This window comes from Phyllopteryx taeniolatus, chromosome 5 (genome assembly GCF_024500385.1).
Source record: "Phyllopteryx taeniolatus isolate TA_2022b chromosome 5, UOR_Ptae_1.2, whole genome shotgun sequence".
Taxonomy (NCBI): Eukaryota; Metazoa; Chordata; class Actinopteri; order Syngnathiformes; family Syngnathidae; genus Phyllopteryx; species Phyllopteryx taeniolatus.
This window is the reverse complement of record NC_084506.1, coordinates 27301865-27319759: the sequence shown is the minus strand read 5'-3', so window position 1 is coordinate 27319759 and position 17895 is coordinate 27301865. Positions and strand designations below refer to the sequence as shown.

Sequence of the window (17895 nt, the reverse complement as noted above, 5' to 3'; positions counted from 1 at the left end):
AACTATATATCGATGCTGTTTTTTTATAGAGCCAAATGTTGAATAGCAAAAAAATGTAATTGTTTTCCAAAAGGTATCTTGTGTAGGATTAACAAATGGCAAAGCCAAAAACAAAAACAAAAATACAGTAAAAGTGAATTCCCCATGAACATTCAATGATGATGGGACAGCAGTTTCCTCTACCAAGAGAACATTTCAGATTTCTCTAGATAGATCCAGTAAATCGTATTGCTCTGAAGATCAGCTGATGGGCAGTGCATCTCTTTGATCCTCATGTTACTTGGCACAATTCCAGTCATTTTCCTGCCAGCATTTTTGCTGGGTTTTAATCTTACCTCACCATCTGTTTGGTGACACTTCCTCCGCCGTATAAATCAAAGGCAATTTCTCCCTCAATTTACTTATCTCAATAGAAACGTCACTGACTGTTCAAAATGTAGCTGTAATAAGTGGCACTGTGGTACAGCATACTGTATGACATATACTCTGCAACATGTACTAGTCTGACATGGACCCAGAGTGGCGCTGCACTTCCCTCCACAGGTGAGCCCACAGAAACTGACTACACAGCAGTTGGTTGCGCCATCACCACTATTTCCTCCAATCTGACTGAAATGTCCAAGGGCGTAAAGCTGCTCGCTGCATTAATGGACGAGGTGGGCAGTGGACACAAGCTAATGGGTGCTGCCAGGATGCTGACAGGAGCGGTGTCAGATCTCCTCAGATCTGTTGAGCCTGCAGCCGCTGAGGTGAGGCACCCATTAATTATTATCCTGACTTGGACAACCAGCATTTAACTTTAAATTTTCGTCAAAGAAAAGTAAAATGAAAAGTGTCAAGTGAATTTGGAGATTTGTTTCTAAATACGTTAAGTGTTTGAAACTAATTGCTGAAAACAGTTGGCTGTTGGCTGTCGAATTTGACAGCCAGAGTGTAGACCGGGGCTTCGGCTAGCATGGCCACTTTAGAGTGCCTCGTTATCGGTCGTGAGTCTGCATGTCACAAAGAGAAAGGTGGAGGAGCAAGGAGGGGGGAAGTCAGACTTGATTGCCAGTGTGTGGACCGGTTGACGTAGCCGCTCATTGTCATCTTTGAGCGCGCACATATCATGTAGAGAAGAAAAGAGCAAGGAGTGGGGAAAGATTTTTTTAATAAGTCCGACTTGACAGCCAGCATGTAGACCAGTGCTTCGGGCTGTTGTGCTTTTAAAACCAATTATTTTTTATATTCTTGGTGATTATTTTTTTTTTAATCATTCAAATAGGGCAGGGTTGTTAACAACACTCTTCTCGGTGGTGTGTCAAATTTAGCTGAATTTTTTTTCACTTTTCACACACTTATACATTTCTTCTGTAATCAAACTGGCAAAGTCTTTTCTGAGGTGATTTTTGAACCTGAATACTGTGCTAGACCCCTTCTGGAAACATTAGTGAGAGTAAGCCAAGTTAGCGTACTGAATGTGATGATGTCATCTTCTTTCAGTCTAGGCAGACTGTGCTGACTGCAGCAGGAAGTATCGGACAAGCCAGCGGGGACCTGCTCCGTCACATGGGGGAGGGCGAGACTGATGAGAAGTTCCAGGTGGGCCCACATCCACTCCTTGTTCCTATGACAATGCTGGCCAAACAAGAAGACGTAGTCTGAATATGTCAATGCATGGTTATGTAATTGGCCAATACTTTATTATTGGACTATTACCTCATGTAGTTTTGTGTTATTGAGACTTTTGGCTTTTAACCAGATATTAAAACATAATATTATAGTCCACTGGTTTCCTTTCTTTTGCATTGATTATATCATACATCTAGATGTGAATTAATGGATAATTTGCTTTCTCTTGTAGATCAGTGCAATGTTCTATCTGAATGCCACATTTAGTAAGATAAATATGATGTAGTCGTGCCCAAAAACTCTTTCTCTACACCGTCCTCTCATTTAAGGACATTGGTTCTTGCATTGCAGGACACCCTGATGAACCTGGCCAAGGCAGTGGCCAATGCAGCTGCTATGTTGGTTCTGAAGGCCAAGAATGTGGCCCAGGTGGCCGAGGACAACATATTGCAGAACCGCGTGATTGCGGCCGCCACTCAGTGTGCCCTGTCCACCTCACAGCTGGTAGCGTGCACCAAGGTAATGATTTGAAACTTGTTTGGCTGCACAGCCAAGTAGGTAGAGGACATTGAAGAAGAATTGCAATGACAAAACATGCATTATTATAATCCTTTTAAATTAAAAAACACTGTGAATATGTACGTATATGTACATACATGTACATGTTTTGACAAATGCTAATAGATAACTAGAATGACTTTGTACACAGAACTCCCCCAAGGGCAAACAATCTAGATTTGGATCAGCACTAGATGTGCACCTCTTGCGTCATTCCAAATTTTACCATCATCATCATTATGTTCTTAGAAATTAAGGCATGTAAAGCTTAAAATAAAATACTTGATCAGAACTGTTTTTAATGGCTTCTACTTGGCACAGACATCCCTCCTCCTCCAGGTTTCCTGAAAGTATTTTTATTTTTTTCAAAATTCTGATAACAAAGATGTGCTATTAAATGCATCAAAAACAAAACTACTGTGGTATTAGTGTGTGATTACAGATTTTAAAAACTAATTATTGTAGTATTGTCTAATGTCAGAATTGTCTTGAATTATTGGATTCTTCTGACTCGTTGCAGGTGGTGAGTCCGACCATCAGCTCCCCTGTGTGTCAGGAGCAGCTTGTGGAGGCTGGGAAGCTGGTGGATCGCTCTGTGGAGACGTGCGTCAAAGCTTGCCGCTCAGCCAGCGACAATGGCGAGCTGCTGAAGCAGGTCGGCGCAGCGGCCGGCGTGGTGAGCCAGGCCCTCAGCGACCTTCTGCAGCATGTCCGCCATTACGCCAGTTGCGGCGAGCCCATCGGACGCTATGACCAGGCCACTGACACCATCATGAATGTCACCGAAAACATTTTCACTTCGATGGGTGATGCCGGTGGGTATCCAGAAGTGAGGCTGCAGCAGGATCTGGAATAATTTGTATACATTAGGATTAAATCCAAACTATAAACCACTGTTGGTGTTATACCACAACACATAAAAATAATTCCAATTCCAAGCCACCAATTTCAGGGGTTTAGTACCAAACTTTTCATATAAAAAAACACTCCTGTGCCCTGAATGGTGGCCGGCTTTTAACCTTCAAGAACAACACATTTTTTTCTAGACTATACTTTTTCAACAACAAATCAACAGTGATTTATACCCACGTAGCAATCTATATTCTCCAAGGCTGTACATGTAGGCTATAAAACATCTCGATGTCTAGTCTCTCGAAGGAGTGGGGGCGAGTGATTTCCAACTGGAGGTGGGTGTTTGGGAAATGCAGCTTTTTATAGCACGTGTGGTGAGATGCCGCATGCTCTCTCTGGCCACATTAGTTTCATGTGTGCATTTTATTGGGATCAACATAAAGCTGTGCACTCAGTGTCAAAGGGAGGTACATTTAATGTAGTGTAATAAGCCTATTATTGCTGCGGTTAGCAGCGCTGTAAAACAACACTGGATCATACTTAGCGGTATTTTGTTATATGAGAGAGGAAAATATGTATGTATTAGTGTAATATTGATAGTTGAATACAAAAATACAATAAAATAAAAACATCCAGAAAAGCAATTGTGAAGTCAGAGGTCAGTGATGTTGAACGAGAGGGCTGTTAGCTTGAGGTCGGGATTGCTCTCCACAAAATTGCTTTGTGCTGTGTGGCACAAAATAATACCTTCTCCAAATTACTCCAACTAATAAAAAATTGTCCAAAATATCTTGGTAAGATGAAAAATTAATTTTCATTTTAGTTTCATTTACTGTACATGCACTAAATCTAACAGTGACTTGGCACAAATGCAATTTTTTCCTTTATTGTGTTTTCAATAGGTGAGATGGTGCGTCAAGCCCGGGTTCTAGCACAAGCCACCTCTGACTTGGTCAATGCCATGCGATCTGATGCAGAGGCAGAAGTGGATGTTGACAACTCCAAGAAGCTATTAGCAGCAGCTAAACTCCTGGCTGATGCCACAGCAAGAATGGTGGAGGCGGCTAAGGTACACATGTTTTTTTTTTTTTTTTTCCATAATAATGTATTGATTGATGATTTGATTTTTGTCACATTTACATTTTTTCTAATTTTATTTAGAAATGGATACCTAATTAAAGCACAGCTCCAATTATAGGTTTAATCTATTGCAAAACAATATGCATTTATTTCTCCTCTGTCTCTCTCATGGTGTTATGGCCTGTAATGCCATATTGATTGCAGCGTTAAAAATGAGCTAAACTAAGCTCCTGTATAGCCTTCATTCATTTACTGCATATTTTTGGCATAGCTGCACACACATATTTTCACATCCTATTTAAAAGGGTGCGGAATCCGTGCCTTTTAATCGGCTCCCAGCCCTGGTGAGCAGGATATTATCAGAGTGAGACACCCCGGCAGGTGAAACGCTGCTTATCGGTCATTTTTAATCAGCACATTAATTGCCACATCTGTGCTGGTATCATTGAGAATAGGAAATCTGACAATCGCTGTCATCGGAAACCAGCCTAATACAGTAGCATCTATTGGGCCACTGTGATAAGCATGTTTATTTTTTATTGACAAGATCTGATTCAAGCTGTCATATACTGAGCCGAGGGTTAATTTTAAATGTGTGTGCGTATGCGCCGTCAGGGGGCGGCTGCTTACCCAGAGAATGAAGACCAGCAACAGAGGCTCAGAGAGGCAGCTGAGGGTTTGCGTGTCGCCACTAATGCGGCCGCTCAAAATGCAATAAAGAAAAAGCTGGTCAGCAGGCTGGAGGTGAGTCAAAACTGTCAGCATGTTTGCATCTTTCTATTGGTTGCCTGTACTCCTTACTACATGTTCCATCCCTGCAATATAAACATTTGAGGATGACGTCAACACAAGCTCAAATAGCTCAACATCACATTTACAGCAGATATATAATATTTTATTTGACTTTTGTTCCCAATAGTGAGATGAAATGTCATTTGTGGTGTGAATTATGTGTGTTTAGCCTTGGGTATCAGATCACCCCTAATGAGTAGAGCCACTCTGCCCCAGCTATCAGACATCGTCCATCACTGTAATAGTGCTAATGCTCACTTCCGTCATCAGGAGTCGGACCCATGAAGGAAGTGCTGTGTGTGCGTGTGTATGTGTGTGTGTTATGCCGTGGATAAATTAAGCCCACGCCTTCACATCACCTCAGTGCAAGATGTCATTTTCCTGTCATCACTTCAAAGGTGGTGACAATTAATGTGCAGTGTATATTTAGTCCATAAAGCACAGGGAAACTAAAGCATAAAAGCAGTGCTCATTATCCTGTGAAAGAAAACACTTCACAGCATACACGTATTTGAGTTTCATTTGGTGGTCTTCCTTAGTTGAGACTGTTCTCAAGAGTATTCCGTCAAATTTCAGATGAAAATCTAACCACCAGTATTTGTAGAAAATACATTCCTGCCATGTCTGGGAGATTTCCTACTAAATACTCGTGAGAAGACGTTGCTTAGATATAACAGCTGTGGCTTACATGACAGCATGGAGCAAAACCCTTTACCGGGCACTTTTTCTGTTAACATTCATTTTCTATTAACCCAAGTAATCTTTGTGTCACTTGTGCAGATAGCTGCTAAGCAGGCGGCGGCGGCTGCTACTCAAACAATTGCAGCTGCACAAAATGCTGCGGCTTCCAACAAAAATACAGCCTCACACCAACAGCTTGTACACAGCTGCAAGGTATGATGGTCATCACCCTTTTTTTTGGCTCTATTAAAATCCCTGTCAGATGTGGAACAGAAAAGAAAGACCCATATTATTTGTATTGCCAGAGAATACACTATACATGCATTCTTTGCTAGCTTCCGTAGATTACAAGCATGCACCGTGTGCACATTTAGGCAGTAGCAGACAGCATTCCTCAGTTGGTGCAAGGCATGAGGAGCAGCCAAGCCCAACCTGAAGAGCTTGGGGCCCAGCTTGCCCTCATCATGGCCAGCCAGAGTTTCTTACAAGTCAGACTTCTCTTTTGTACAGTAACATCATGTAAAAATGAACTCTTTCAAGGCTTATGGTGATGATGTGTGATTATTGTCTTTTGGTTTGTGATTGATTTTACTTCAGCCTGGAAGTAAAATGGTGGTGTCGGTGAAGTCAGCCGTTCCGACGGTGGCTGACCAAGCTGCTGCTATGCAACTGGGTCAATGTGCCAAGAACTTGGCGACCTGCTTGGCAGAGCTAAGAACAGCCACCCAGAAGGTATTTATCCTTGACATTTGTTTAAAAAGTTATCTAACTGATGTGGGCATTATATTGGCACATTGATCTTAGGCACCACTTCAGTGTGTTCAGTCTCCTGACCTTATCCAGAGCTAATAGGCGCAACATCTTCCTGAATGATGGCATCCTGTCCGGTTGGGCAGCATGCAAGTCACGGCTTCATCTTTGCATTGTTTAAAGGCCCATGAAGCGTGTGGTCCCCTGGAGATCGATTCAGCCCTCAAAACGGTTCAGACGCTCAAATGTGAGCTGCAGGATGCCGAGATGTCCGTTATTGACGGCCAACTCAAACCTCTCCCTGGGGAATCGGTGAGCCCATCATCTCCCCAGTGAAATCTCATTGCACGGATAAGTGATCAAACCACACAATGGGGCCATTCAAGTTTAATTGAGATTATTTTTGTGTGTCCTGCTGTTCACACAGTTGGAGAAGTGTGCTCAGGATTTGGGAAGCACATCGAAGGCTGTGGGCTCTTCCATGGCCCAACTGCTGACTTGTGCTGCTCAAGGCAATGAACATTATACAGGTAAGAGAGGTGTTTTCATGCTGTTTCATTAAACAAATGTCCAGGTTAGGTTGGATATAATCAGAACAATTACTGACTGCTATTTTATTCCTTCAACTCTGCCAAATAGAGAGGAAAATATTACTTTTCCTCTCTATTTATGATACTGCCTTCAACAGAATAATGCGAAGACTGCTTTGCCTTCTTTCAGGCCCAATGCTGATCTCAGAGGAGTCATGAGGGTTTAGAGAATTTCTTTCCTAACAACGAATGCTCACAGGCAGCTCATCATGCTGTGGCCCAGGGTGCTGCTGGCTACTCATTAATCTTATTTTCACTAGATTTAACATTCAATCAGCAAATGGCTCCTTTTGGCTGGTTAAGGCAATTTGGTGCAATTTTCTGCTTTTCTTTTAGTGTGTATAAGAGGCCATTTTGACAATAACACCATGTTTACTTGGACATAGACTTTTCATGATACAGGGTTATTCCTTTTGTGGTGTTGCAAACCTCTGATGTGCAGAATGCCGTGATTGTGGGAATGAAAAGTAATACGCAAATCTCCATGTGTCTTGCCGAAGACATATTATTATTTAAAAATCAATTAATGTTATTTGTAGTCTGCTGCAGAAACACAGTCTGCTACATATAGACGGTACATATATATAGGCAAATATTTAAATTGCATATCTCAGATCTGGACGAATGAAATATTCCTGTTGGAAGGTAAGAACCATCAATGCAAACCCAGATCATTAACCAATTGAGCACTGGATTCAGAATCATCTTCAAAATAGAGTCGAAAGGCTGATCCAACTTCTGTGAATTTCCTCAAGACAACTCATGTGGATAAATGGTGTGTGTGCTCTCCACTTGCCTTTATGGATAACTTATCATCTCCTGGGAGAGCTTCTGTATTTTATATCTGTTAGCTATTGTGCTATTAGCACATCTATCGTTGATACTGAATGTGTTTTTTGCTTACAGTTATCATTATACCAAAATACTGATATTTCCCACAGGAATGTCTTTCTGCTAACTGCCAGACTTTGCTGTAATTCCCTTATGCATCTGGTTTGTTTACAGGTGTGGCTGCTAGAGAAACAGCGCAGGCTTTAAGGACACTGGCACAAGCAGCCAGAGGTGTTGCAGCCAGCACTAAAGAGCCTCAGGCTGCAGCTGCAATGCTGGACTCTGCCCAGTGTGTCATGGAGGGCTCATCAATGCTGATCCATGAGGCCCATCAGGCCCTGGTACATCCAGGAGACGCTGAAAGCCAACAGCGACTTGCACAGGTAGAACTTCTTCGAGGATATGATATTCTTCTCTCAATTCCAACAATTCTATTTAGGTTGTATGTTTATTCATGCTGAAGCTAATCATAACGGGGATTATCGGGGGCCGTGTTTTACAAACCCCAATTCCACTGAAGTTGGGACGTTGTGTAAAATGTAAATAAAAACAGAATACTATGATGATCTGATGAATGTTGTTTTTTTATGCCTGATGCCTGCAACATGTTCCAAAAAAGCTGGGAGAGGGGCAAGAAAAGACTGGGAAAGTTAAGGAATGCTAAAAAAACACCTGTTTGGAACATTCCACAGATGAACAGGTTATTTGGAAACAGGTGAGTGTCATGATTGAGTATAAAAGGAGCATCGCCGATAGTTGTTCACAAGCAAGGTTCACCACTTTATCAGGAACTGCATGAGCAAATAGTCCAACAGTTTAAGAGCAAGAGAATTGTGCGTATCGCAACGTACAATTGCAAGGAGTTTAGGGATTTCATTATCTACGGTCCATAATATCACCAAAAAGATTCAGAGAATTTGGAGAAATCTCTGCAAGTGGCACTGCATTAAAAACCGGCATCATTGTATAAAGGCTACATGGTCTCTGGAACACTTCAGAAAACCATTGTCAGTTAACACAGTTTGTCGCTACATCCACAAATGCAAGTTAAAACTCTACCATGCAATGCGAAAGTCATATATCAACAACAACGCTGCCGGCTTCTCCAGGCCCAAGCTCATCTGAGATTGACTGATGCAAAGTGGAAAAGTGTGCTGTGGTCTGACGAGTCCACATTTGAAATTGTTTTTGGAAATCATGGTGGCCGTGTCCTCTGGGCCAAAGAGGGAAAGGACCATTCATATTGTTAACAGCGCAAAGTTCAAAAGCCAGTTGGGAGATGGGTCTGTGAGTGTCCATGGCATGGGTAACTTGCACATCTGTGAAGGCCCCATTGATGCTGAAAGGTACCATACAGATTTTGGAGCAACATATGCTGCAATCCAAGCAATGTATTTTTCAGAGGCCTCCCTGTTTATTTCAGAAAGACAATGGAAGCCAGATTCTGCACGTGTTACAACAGCATGGCTTTGTAGTAAAAGAGTGCAAGTACTTGACCAGCAGTCCAGACCTGTCTCCCATTGAAAATGTGTGGTGCATTCTGAAGCGCAAAACACCACAATGGAGACCCCGGACTGTTGAGCAACTGAAGTTGTACATCAAGCAAGAATGGGAGAGAATTCCACTTACAAAGCTTCAACAATTAGTGGCCTAAATTCCCAAACGCTTAATTCAGTGTTGTTAAAAGGAAAGGTGATGTAACACCTTGGTAAACATACCCCGTCCCAGCGTGTTTGGAACGTGTTGCAGGCATTCAATTCAAAATGAGTGAATATTTGCAAAAATAAATAATTAAATAAAGTTTATTAGTTTGAACGTTAAATACCTTGACTTTGTGGTGTATTCAATTGAATATGAGATGAAAATGATTTGCAGATCATTGTATTCTATTTTTATTTATATTTTACACAATGTCCCAACTTCATTGGAATTGGGATTTGTCCATACTAAGCATCTCTATGACCACATATTGTTATGGTTACATGCATTAGATCTTATGCATTAATGGCAATGGAGTGATAAGACAAAAAGGAAAAAGCAAAGCACCTTGGTAATCTGAACCTACAACAACATACATCATATGGTTTAACAGCAAGTCCTTTCTGTTAGGTTTGTCATGAAGCTTTCAGCTTTAAGTTTTTAATTTTAGTGGTAGCTATTGTACTGATCATCATCAATTCACTGGCAAAGAAATGTATTGTTAACTTTTTATTGTTTTGAGGGAAGAATGTTTAATACAAAAAAAAAGCATCTCAGAGGGTATTTTCAAGTAGATGATAGCACACAGAAAGTGAGAGTGAAATTGTTGAAATTGTAACTCACATGCGGCACGGTGGATGACTGGTTAGGAGATCTGCTTAAAAGTTATGAGGACCCGGGTCCAAATCTGGCCTCGCCTGTGTGGAGTTTGCATGTTCTCCCCATGCCCGCATGGGTTTTCTCTGGATACTCCGGTTTCCGCACACATCCTAAAAACATGCATTGTAGATTGATTGAAGAATCTAAATTGCCCGTAGGTGTGAATGTGAGTCTGAATGGTTGTTTGTTTCAATGTGCCCTGCGATTGGCTGGAGACCAGTTTGAGGTTGTACCCCGCCTCGCGCCCAAAGATACCGGGGATGGGCTCCAGCACGTCTGCAAACCTAGTGAGGATAAGTGGCATGGAAAATGGATGGATGTAACTCACTTTTTAATCACGTCAGGGTAATGGACATTTATTGTTTTGGCATTGTTTCCTTGGTAAAGGCTATTATTGTCCTCTTTTTAGATAACCAAAATATGGTCACCTTTTTGTAAACAAAAATTTCAAAGACAGCTTTTTGTTTCAGGGTTAGTGGCTGTCATCTCCATAACTGTACCCATGATATATCTTTCCTACAATTACCCGCTTGGGAAGCACATATAAAGCTAATTTTATTTGTCCAAGCACAGCGTTTGTGGTTTTAATATTTCTGATGAAGTCAATCCAACTTGTCTTCCTTCAAATATTGGACTATCCCAATCAAGTCTGTTCCATTTGCTCTAAATTGCGAGCATTTCTCCTTCCCACAATAATTATTATAACGCCCATTTGTTGCTATTTTCATTCTGTGTCGTCTGCCTTGTGTTCTCTCTCAGGAGTGCTTTAGTAAAACATTTTCCACCAGCCATACGGGGAATAAACATATTGTCTGGCATTTGTCTGCGACATGTCTTAATGGCATAGATTACTGTGCACTGTGAGCCCAATTTGCATTTGAGATGCTTCACAGCATTGCTCTGGGGCATTGCATTATGTGGTACATTATTAGAATGACTGATGGCAGTCCAGTAATGGTTGATTGTCCTGTGTTTCAGGTGGCCAAAGCTGTGTCGCACTCGTTGAATAATTGCGTAAACTGCCTGCCAGGCCAGAAGGATGTTGACATGGCTCTCCGGAGCATCGGAGAAGCCAGCAAGAAGCTGCTGGTGGATATTGTGAGGCTTGCTGCATTTTTCTTGAGTTTCTATTCATGTGTATTGACAGAAAAGCATGTATACTTGAAAGGTTCTGACCTGATTGAAAGTGTTGATTGCATTTGGCTTAGTTTATCCAATAATGGCATCTACAAGATGGCCTTTTCGATGTGTCTTTGAAGCTTCCTACCTGCAATAAGACATTCCAGGAAGCCCAGACTGATCTGAACCATACAGCGGCTGAGCTCAACCACTCCGCAGGCGAGGTCGTTCACTCCTCCCGTGGATCGAGCAGCCAGCTGGCTGCTGCCTCCGGCAAGTTCAGCCAGGACTTTGATGAGTTCCTGGATGCTGGTGTAGAGATGGCAGGACACACACAAGTAGGTTTCATCATCATACAACCTCACTGAACAGTCCAGTATGGATTCTGTTGTCACTGCATTTGACACACAAAGACCACTAACACAATGTCCGCAAAGCCTAAGTCATTATAATTTTGTCACTTTATTACCTACTGTTCAATTTGTTTTCTAATTAGATAACTCAAGTTCACTTAGGCACATTGCTTTGCCCAAGAGCCAAATATAATGAGATCTTGTGATGTTCATGTTCTGGTTATTTTGTTCATTAGTGTGGCAATATCTTTAGGGATCTGAGCTGATGTAGCATGAAACTCAATCTTTATTAAGCCTAGGACAGGAAACAGGTGGTGAGGATCCCAAAATACATCATCTGCAAAATGTCACCGTTTGTTGCTATAGCTTATTAGTTGATACAATGTCTATAGTTTGACGATTCCGTACAGTTTGGAACCGCGCTTCAAAATTTTTCTTGGCTTTGCAGAGCAGGGACGATCAGATCCAAGTCATTGGTAATCTGAAGAACATCTCAATGGCATCCAGTAAGCTTCTGCTGGCTGCCAAGTCTCTGTCTGTAGATCCAGGTGCAGCCAATGCAAAGAATCTTCTTGCGGTTGCAGCAAGGTGAGCTACTACATGTATCATTTACTCTGTACAATTCAATGAAATCCAAAATAATGACGCGGTGCAATTATACTCCAGTGCAAATAATAAACATATGCTCTCTGACTATTGTTAATCAAAAACAATACGGTAATGTTCAGGTATGCTTGTAAGGATTCTTATATAAATTTTCTGATATTACCCTTGAATTGGATCTTATTACATTGTGCATGTGTATCCTCCATCCTATGATTCCCAAACCCATTTTAAACTTGTGGCAGTTTGTGAAAAATACGGCCTTGTCTTCAGTGTTGCTTCAGGGAGTCGTCTTCATCGTGGTGGAGAGAAGCCAGGCAGCTGCTCCCTAAGGGCTTTGGGCCTGACTGACTTCTCTCTGTCTAATTAGGAAGATGGACGCCTTGGCTGGAAGCTAACTGTGCTCAGCAAGGCTGAACCACAAACCTGAGACAATTCTGCCACTCCTGCACATCCCCGTGTATTGTTGTGCAATGTGTTGTTAGCATGAATCGGGCAGCTGAAGGCACGTTTGAGTGACTGAGGCCAGGCAGTATGAAGTGAAAAGGTTGCCTCTGTGTTTCAGGGCAGTGACAGAGAGTATCAACCAGCTGATCACACTCTGTACACAGCAAGCTGCAGGACAAAGGGAGTGTGACAATGCCTTGAGGGAGTTGGAGGTAGCCATCCTTCCATACCATTACACCATATTTCAACCTTGTGTTTAAATGGATTGCTTGCTTGTAGTCTGACTTTCAGCCCAAATTCTGATACATCAACAGAATCATTCATTGTCGACGCACATTAAAGTCAGCATTAAGATAGATTAAATTACCCAAGTGAATGAGAATGATAATATTGCTGCATATTAACAGTGGTGAATACCAATGTCCTTTATAGCAGTAATCTCATTTTACAGTGCTTTTTACATAGTTAATTCAGAACCTGATAATAGTGTCTTTGATATCACAGTTTCAGTTCTAACCATCTGTGTGCATGGGTGTTTGTGTCTGTGCGCGTGCGCATGTGCCTATAGGCTGTCAGAGGGCTCTTGGATAATCCCAGTGAGCCCATCAACGAACTGTCCTACTTTGACTGCATCGAGAGCGTCATGGAAAATTCAAAGGTAGATACCAAAGTAAATTCCTGTACTATATGAGTGTTGGGTGACTGAGCAGACCAATGAAAACCCAATATTTTAAAACCTTTGTTCTTTTGACCTGCCTTAGGTCCTCGGAGAGTCGATGGCAGGCATCTCTCAGCATTGTAAGACATGTGACGTGGTGGCTTTTGGGGAGTGTGTAGGCGTGGCGTCCAAGGCTCTTTGTGGGTTGACGGAGGCTGCAGGACAGGTGAGACTACTGAATTTTCTCATCTTAAAAAAAGTTTGGCCGCCGTTCAAGCTAGATAGTTGCATGTTACCCTTCAAGCAAATTTTAGTTACCTTGGCCAGAAAAGAGCAAAACTGAACTGCTCTGCAGAACTCTGCTATTCACCTCTGGTACTGTCTGTATAGATAGGATCTCTTTATGTATACAGTATATAAGAGCCGAGCCCTGACGTTAATAGTGAAAATCTACAAATAATTGCGTAAAGATACCACAAGATGGCGGCAAAAGGGTCATACAGCACCGTTTATCAGGCATGTATTCAAACATGCAGCCATGTTACATAACTGTATTCAGTAGTTAAAGTATTCAACACAAACAAATGACCTACACATGAGGCTCATTAATAGTATTAGTAGCAGAAGTCAAAAACGAAGAAGAGGTGGAAAGCGGGTTCTTCGGCAGAAAGAGAAGAGGAAAGCACAGAGCCTAGAACTGAATGTGGGGACATTGAATGTTGGGACTATGACAGGAAAATCTCGGGAATTGGTTGACATGATGATTAGGAGAAAGGTTGATATATTGTGTGTCCAAGAGACCTGGTGGAAAGGCAGTAAGGCTGGAAGTTTAGGGGCAGGGTTTAAATTGTTTTACCATGGTGTAGATGGGCAGAGAAATGGAGTTGGGGTTATTTTAAAAGAAGAGTTGGCTAAGAATGTCTTGCAGGTGAAAAGAGTATCAGATCGAGTGATGAGGCTGAATCTTGAAATTGAGGGTGTTATGTATAATGTGATTAGTGGCACTTCCCCACAAGTAGGATGTGACCTGGAGGTGAAAGAGAAATTCTGGAAGGAGCTAGATGAAGTAGTTCTGAGCATCCCAGACAGAGAGAGAGTCATGATTGGTGCAGATTGTAATGGACATGTTGGTGAAGGAAATGGGGTGATGAAGAAGTGATGGGTAAGTATGGCATCCAGGAAAGGAACTTGGAGGGACAGATGGCACTAGACTTTGCAAAAAGGATGGAAATGGCTGTAGTGAACACTTTTTTCCAGAAGAGGCAGGAACATAGGGTGACCTACAAGAGCGGACGTAGAAGCATGGTGGTGGATTACATCTTGTGCAGACGATGTAATCTGAAGGAGGTTACCGACTGTAAGGTAGTGGTAGGGGAGAGTGTGGCTAGACAGCATAGGATGGTGGTGTGTAAAATGACTCTGGTGGTGGGGAGGAAGATTAGGAAGACAAAGGCAGAGCAGAGAACCATGTGGTGGAAGCTGAAACAAGACGAGTGTTGTGCAGCTTTTCGGGAAGAGGTGAGACTGGCTCTCGGTGGAGAGGAGGAGCTTCCAGAAGACTGGACCACTACAGCCATGGGGATCAGAGAGGCAGGCAGGAGAATACTTGGTGTATCTTCTGGCAGGAAAGGAGAGAAGGAGACTTGGTGGTGGAACCTCACAGTACAGGAAATCATACAAGGAAAAAGGTTAGCTAAGAAGAAGTGAGACACTGAGAGGACCGAGGAGAGGGGAAAATAATACATTGAGATGCGACATAGGGCAAAGGTAGAGGTGGCAAAGGTCAAACAAGAGGCATATGATGACATGCCAGGTTGGACACTAAAGAGGGAGAATGGGATCTATACAGGTTGGCCAGACAGAGGGATAGAGATGGGAAGGATGTGCAGCAGGTTAGGGTGATTAAAAATAGAGATGGAAATATGTTGACTGGTGCCTGTAGTGTGCTAGATAGATGGAAAGAATACTTGTTGATGAATGAGGAAAATGAGAGAGAAGGTAGAGTAGAAGAGGCAAGCGTGGTGGACCAGGAAGTGGCAATGATTAGTAAGGGGGAAGTTAGAAAGGCATTAAAGGGGATGAAAACTGGAACGGCAGTTGGTCCTGATGACATTCCTGTGGAAGTATGGAAGCATCTAGGAGAGGTGGCTGTGGAGGTTTTGACCAGCTTGTTCAATAGAATTCTAGCGGGTGAGAAGATGCCTGAAGAATGGAGGAAAAGTGTGCTTGTGCCCATTTTTAAGAACAAGGGTGATGTGCAGAGCTGTGGGAACTATAGAGGAATAAAGTTGATGAGCCTGAGCCCCTTCCTGTTTGCAGTGGTGATGGATAGGCTGACAGATGAGGTTAGACTGGAGTAACCGTGGACCATGATGTTCGCAGATGACATTGTGATCTCCAGTGAAAGCAGGGAGCAGGTGGGGGAAGAGTTAGAAAGGGGGAGGCATACACTGGAAATGAGAGGAATGAAGATTAGCCGAAGTAAGACAGAATATATGTGCATCAATGAGGGGGGTGGGGGGGAAGAGTGAGGCTACAGGGAGAAGAGATAGCAAGGGTGCAGGACTTGAAATACTTGGGGTCAAGAGTCCAGAGCAATGGAGTGTGGTAAGGAAGTGAAGAAACAGGTCCAAGCAAGTTGGAACGGGAGGAAGAAGGTGTCATGTGTGTTATGTGACAGAAGAGTCTCTGCTAGGATGAAGGGCAAAGTTTATAAAACAGTGGTGAGCCCAGCCATGATGGACGGATTAGAGACAGTGGCACTGAAGAGACAACAGGAACCAGAGCTGGAGGTGGCGGAAATGAAGAGGTTGAGGTTCGCTCTTGTTTCATTTCAAACGCGGACAAAAAATTAATTATACTAACAACAAAACCAAGATTCCACCAGATGGGGCCAAAGTAATACTTTTATTGTGTTGTCCCATGAACAAAACAGCAAATAGACGATATTTTCAGCGAATAACAGAGGATAGGTTCCCAAAAAAAAAAGAATCTGTGAATGCTGAACTGGGAATATCCAGAGATCACTGTATAGTTCATTTCAGTCTGTTAAGGTACAATTGAGAATGATAAGCCTTGACTTGTGTTTCCACCACTATAGCGGCTGATGAACTATGAAAATACTGTAGCTGTGAGCCACATTGTGATACGGCAAAAAATATAAATACAAATAGCAATGTGACAGTTAACGAAGAACACCAGGGCGTTGCATGGAAGTGATAATTCTCTGTTGACCAGTCACCTCAATGCACTGTCTAGTGCCACCAATGAGCCAAATTGGCACTTTATTTGCTTGTACATACAGTAGGAAGCTTAACTGTGACAACATGAGTATAAAAGGTCTTCTAGCAGGCTTATACTTTGGTCTGACTTGTATATATTTCTGTTCTAGGCCTCTTATCTTGTAGGTGTGTCTGATCCCAATAGTCAGTCAGGCTATGAGGGGCTGGTAGACCCCATCCAGTTTGCACGAGCCCACCAAGCCATACAGATGGCTTGTCAGAGCTTAGTGGACCCATCCAGTAGTCCCTCACAGGTAAGAAAGTCCAGACTTTAGACCAGGGGTGAGCAAAGTATGGCCCTCGGGGCGCCTACGGCCTGCTCCATTCTTCAATACAGCCCACCCAGCATTTACATTATCAACAACCCTGTAATTTATTATAGTTAAATCAATTCAAAATAAAAACATAACAACTAGAAGGAATTATTAAATGAGTAAAAATGTGACCCTTAAGCACAAAGGTTTGCCAACCCCTGGTTTAGACAATGAATCATGAAAATGCATTTCAATTGTATACAACTCTCCCTGGTGCCGTTTGGTTTGTCAGGTCTTGTCTGCAGCAACGATTGTAGCGAAGCACACATCAGCTTTGTGTAATGCCTGCCGCCTTGCGTCCTCAAAGACCTCCAACCCTGTTGCTCGGAGACAGTTTGTTCAGTCAGCCAAAGAGGTGGCCAACACCACCGCCAACCTGGTCAAGACCATCAAGGTCAACTCCCCAACTGATCAAAATGTTGAGTGTGAATTTGTTACCATACTAAATCTATTTCGTCACCTGAGTAGTTCTTTGTAAAAGTCGATCCATCCAGCAATTACGTGTGATAGATTGTCATAGGTTCATAAGGAATGTCTTGTTTTTAGGCTCTAGATGGAGATTTTTCTGAAGACAACAGAAATAAATGTCGAATTGCTACCACTCCGCTCCTTGAGGCTGTAGAAAACCTGTCTACCTTTGCCAACAACCCTGATTTTGCGAGTATCCCAGCTCAAATCAGCAACGAGGTAACCAGTCATTGAAATGCCTGCTTAGAATGCCAAATGTATGTAATTTCACTTCTCCTGCTGAGCAAACACTTGAAATTGCCTGAAATGGATCTCAGTGTTTGAAAAGTGCTTCTATTTTCAGAAAGGTTGTATTACTAAATGTCATCCTATTGAGGGTGTCACAGCTAGTTGCTTAAAATAACCCTACAAATAAATAATACGAAAAGGTTTGTGCTGTAAATGTTTTGGGAATTGGGAGTTGATTTTCTCTTTTCTTGTAATGTCGAGAAACGGATCACAAAGATGCATTTTTATGTTTTCAATCAGAGTGGAAAAGTCCTCGCACAG

The 17895-nt window shown here is 42.4% G+C and overlaps 1 protein-coding gene across 7 annotated transcripts in view; it reads left to right on the top strand.

Moving 5' to 3' along the window:
* Positions 1–17895, top strand: part of tln2b (talin 2b) — a 108374-nt gene that overhangs the window by 60691 nt on the left and 29788 nt on the right. For 6 of the 7 annotated variants that reach the window (XR_009788663.1, XR_009788664.1, XM_061774380.1 and 3 more), the window contains 21 exons: positions 544–749; positions 1483–1581; positions 1963–2130; positions 2690–2984; positions 3924–4090; positions 4717–4845; positions 5674–5787; positions 5949–6062; positions 6172–6306; positions 6508–6636; positions 6752–6854; positions 7920–8128; positions 11082–11201; positions 11363–11560; positions 12024–12163; positions 12744–12837; positions 13194–13283; positions 13387–13509; positions 16675–16818; positions 17111–17296; positions 17425–17565. Coding sequence is in view for 5 of the 7 variants with exons in the window: in XM_061774380.1 (XP_061630364.1) it covers positions 544–749; positions 1483–1581; positions 1963–2130; positions 2690–2984; positions 3924–4090; positions 4717–4845; positions 5674–5787; positions 5949–6062; positions 6172–6306; positions 6508–6636; positions 6752–6854; positions 7920–8128; positions 11082–11201; positions 11363–11560; positions 12024–12163; positions 12744–12837; positions 13194–13283; positions 13387–13509; positions 16675–16818; positions 17111–17296; positions 17425–17565 (3104 nt within the window). In the remaining 2 variants the exon portion in view is untranslated. The remainder of the gene's footprint in view (positions 1–543; positions 750–1482; positions 1582–1962; positions 2131–2689; positions 2985–3923; positions 4091–4716; positions 4846–5673; positions 5788–5948; positions 6063–6171; positions 6307–6507; positions 6637–6751; positions 6855–7919; positions 8129–11081; positions 11202–11362; positions 11561–12023; positions 12164–12743; positions 12838–13193; positions 13284–13386; positions 13510–16674; positions 16819–17110; positions 17297–17424; positions 17566–17895) is intronic. The other variant, XM_061774379.1, reaches the window with a different exon arrangement.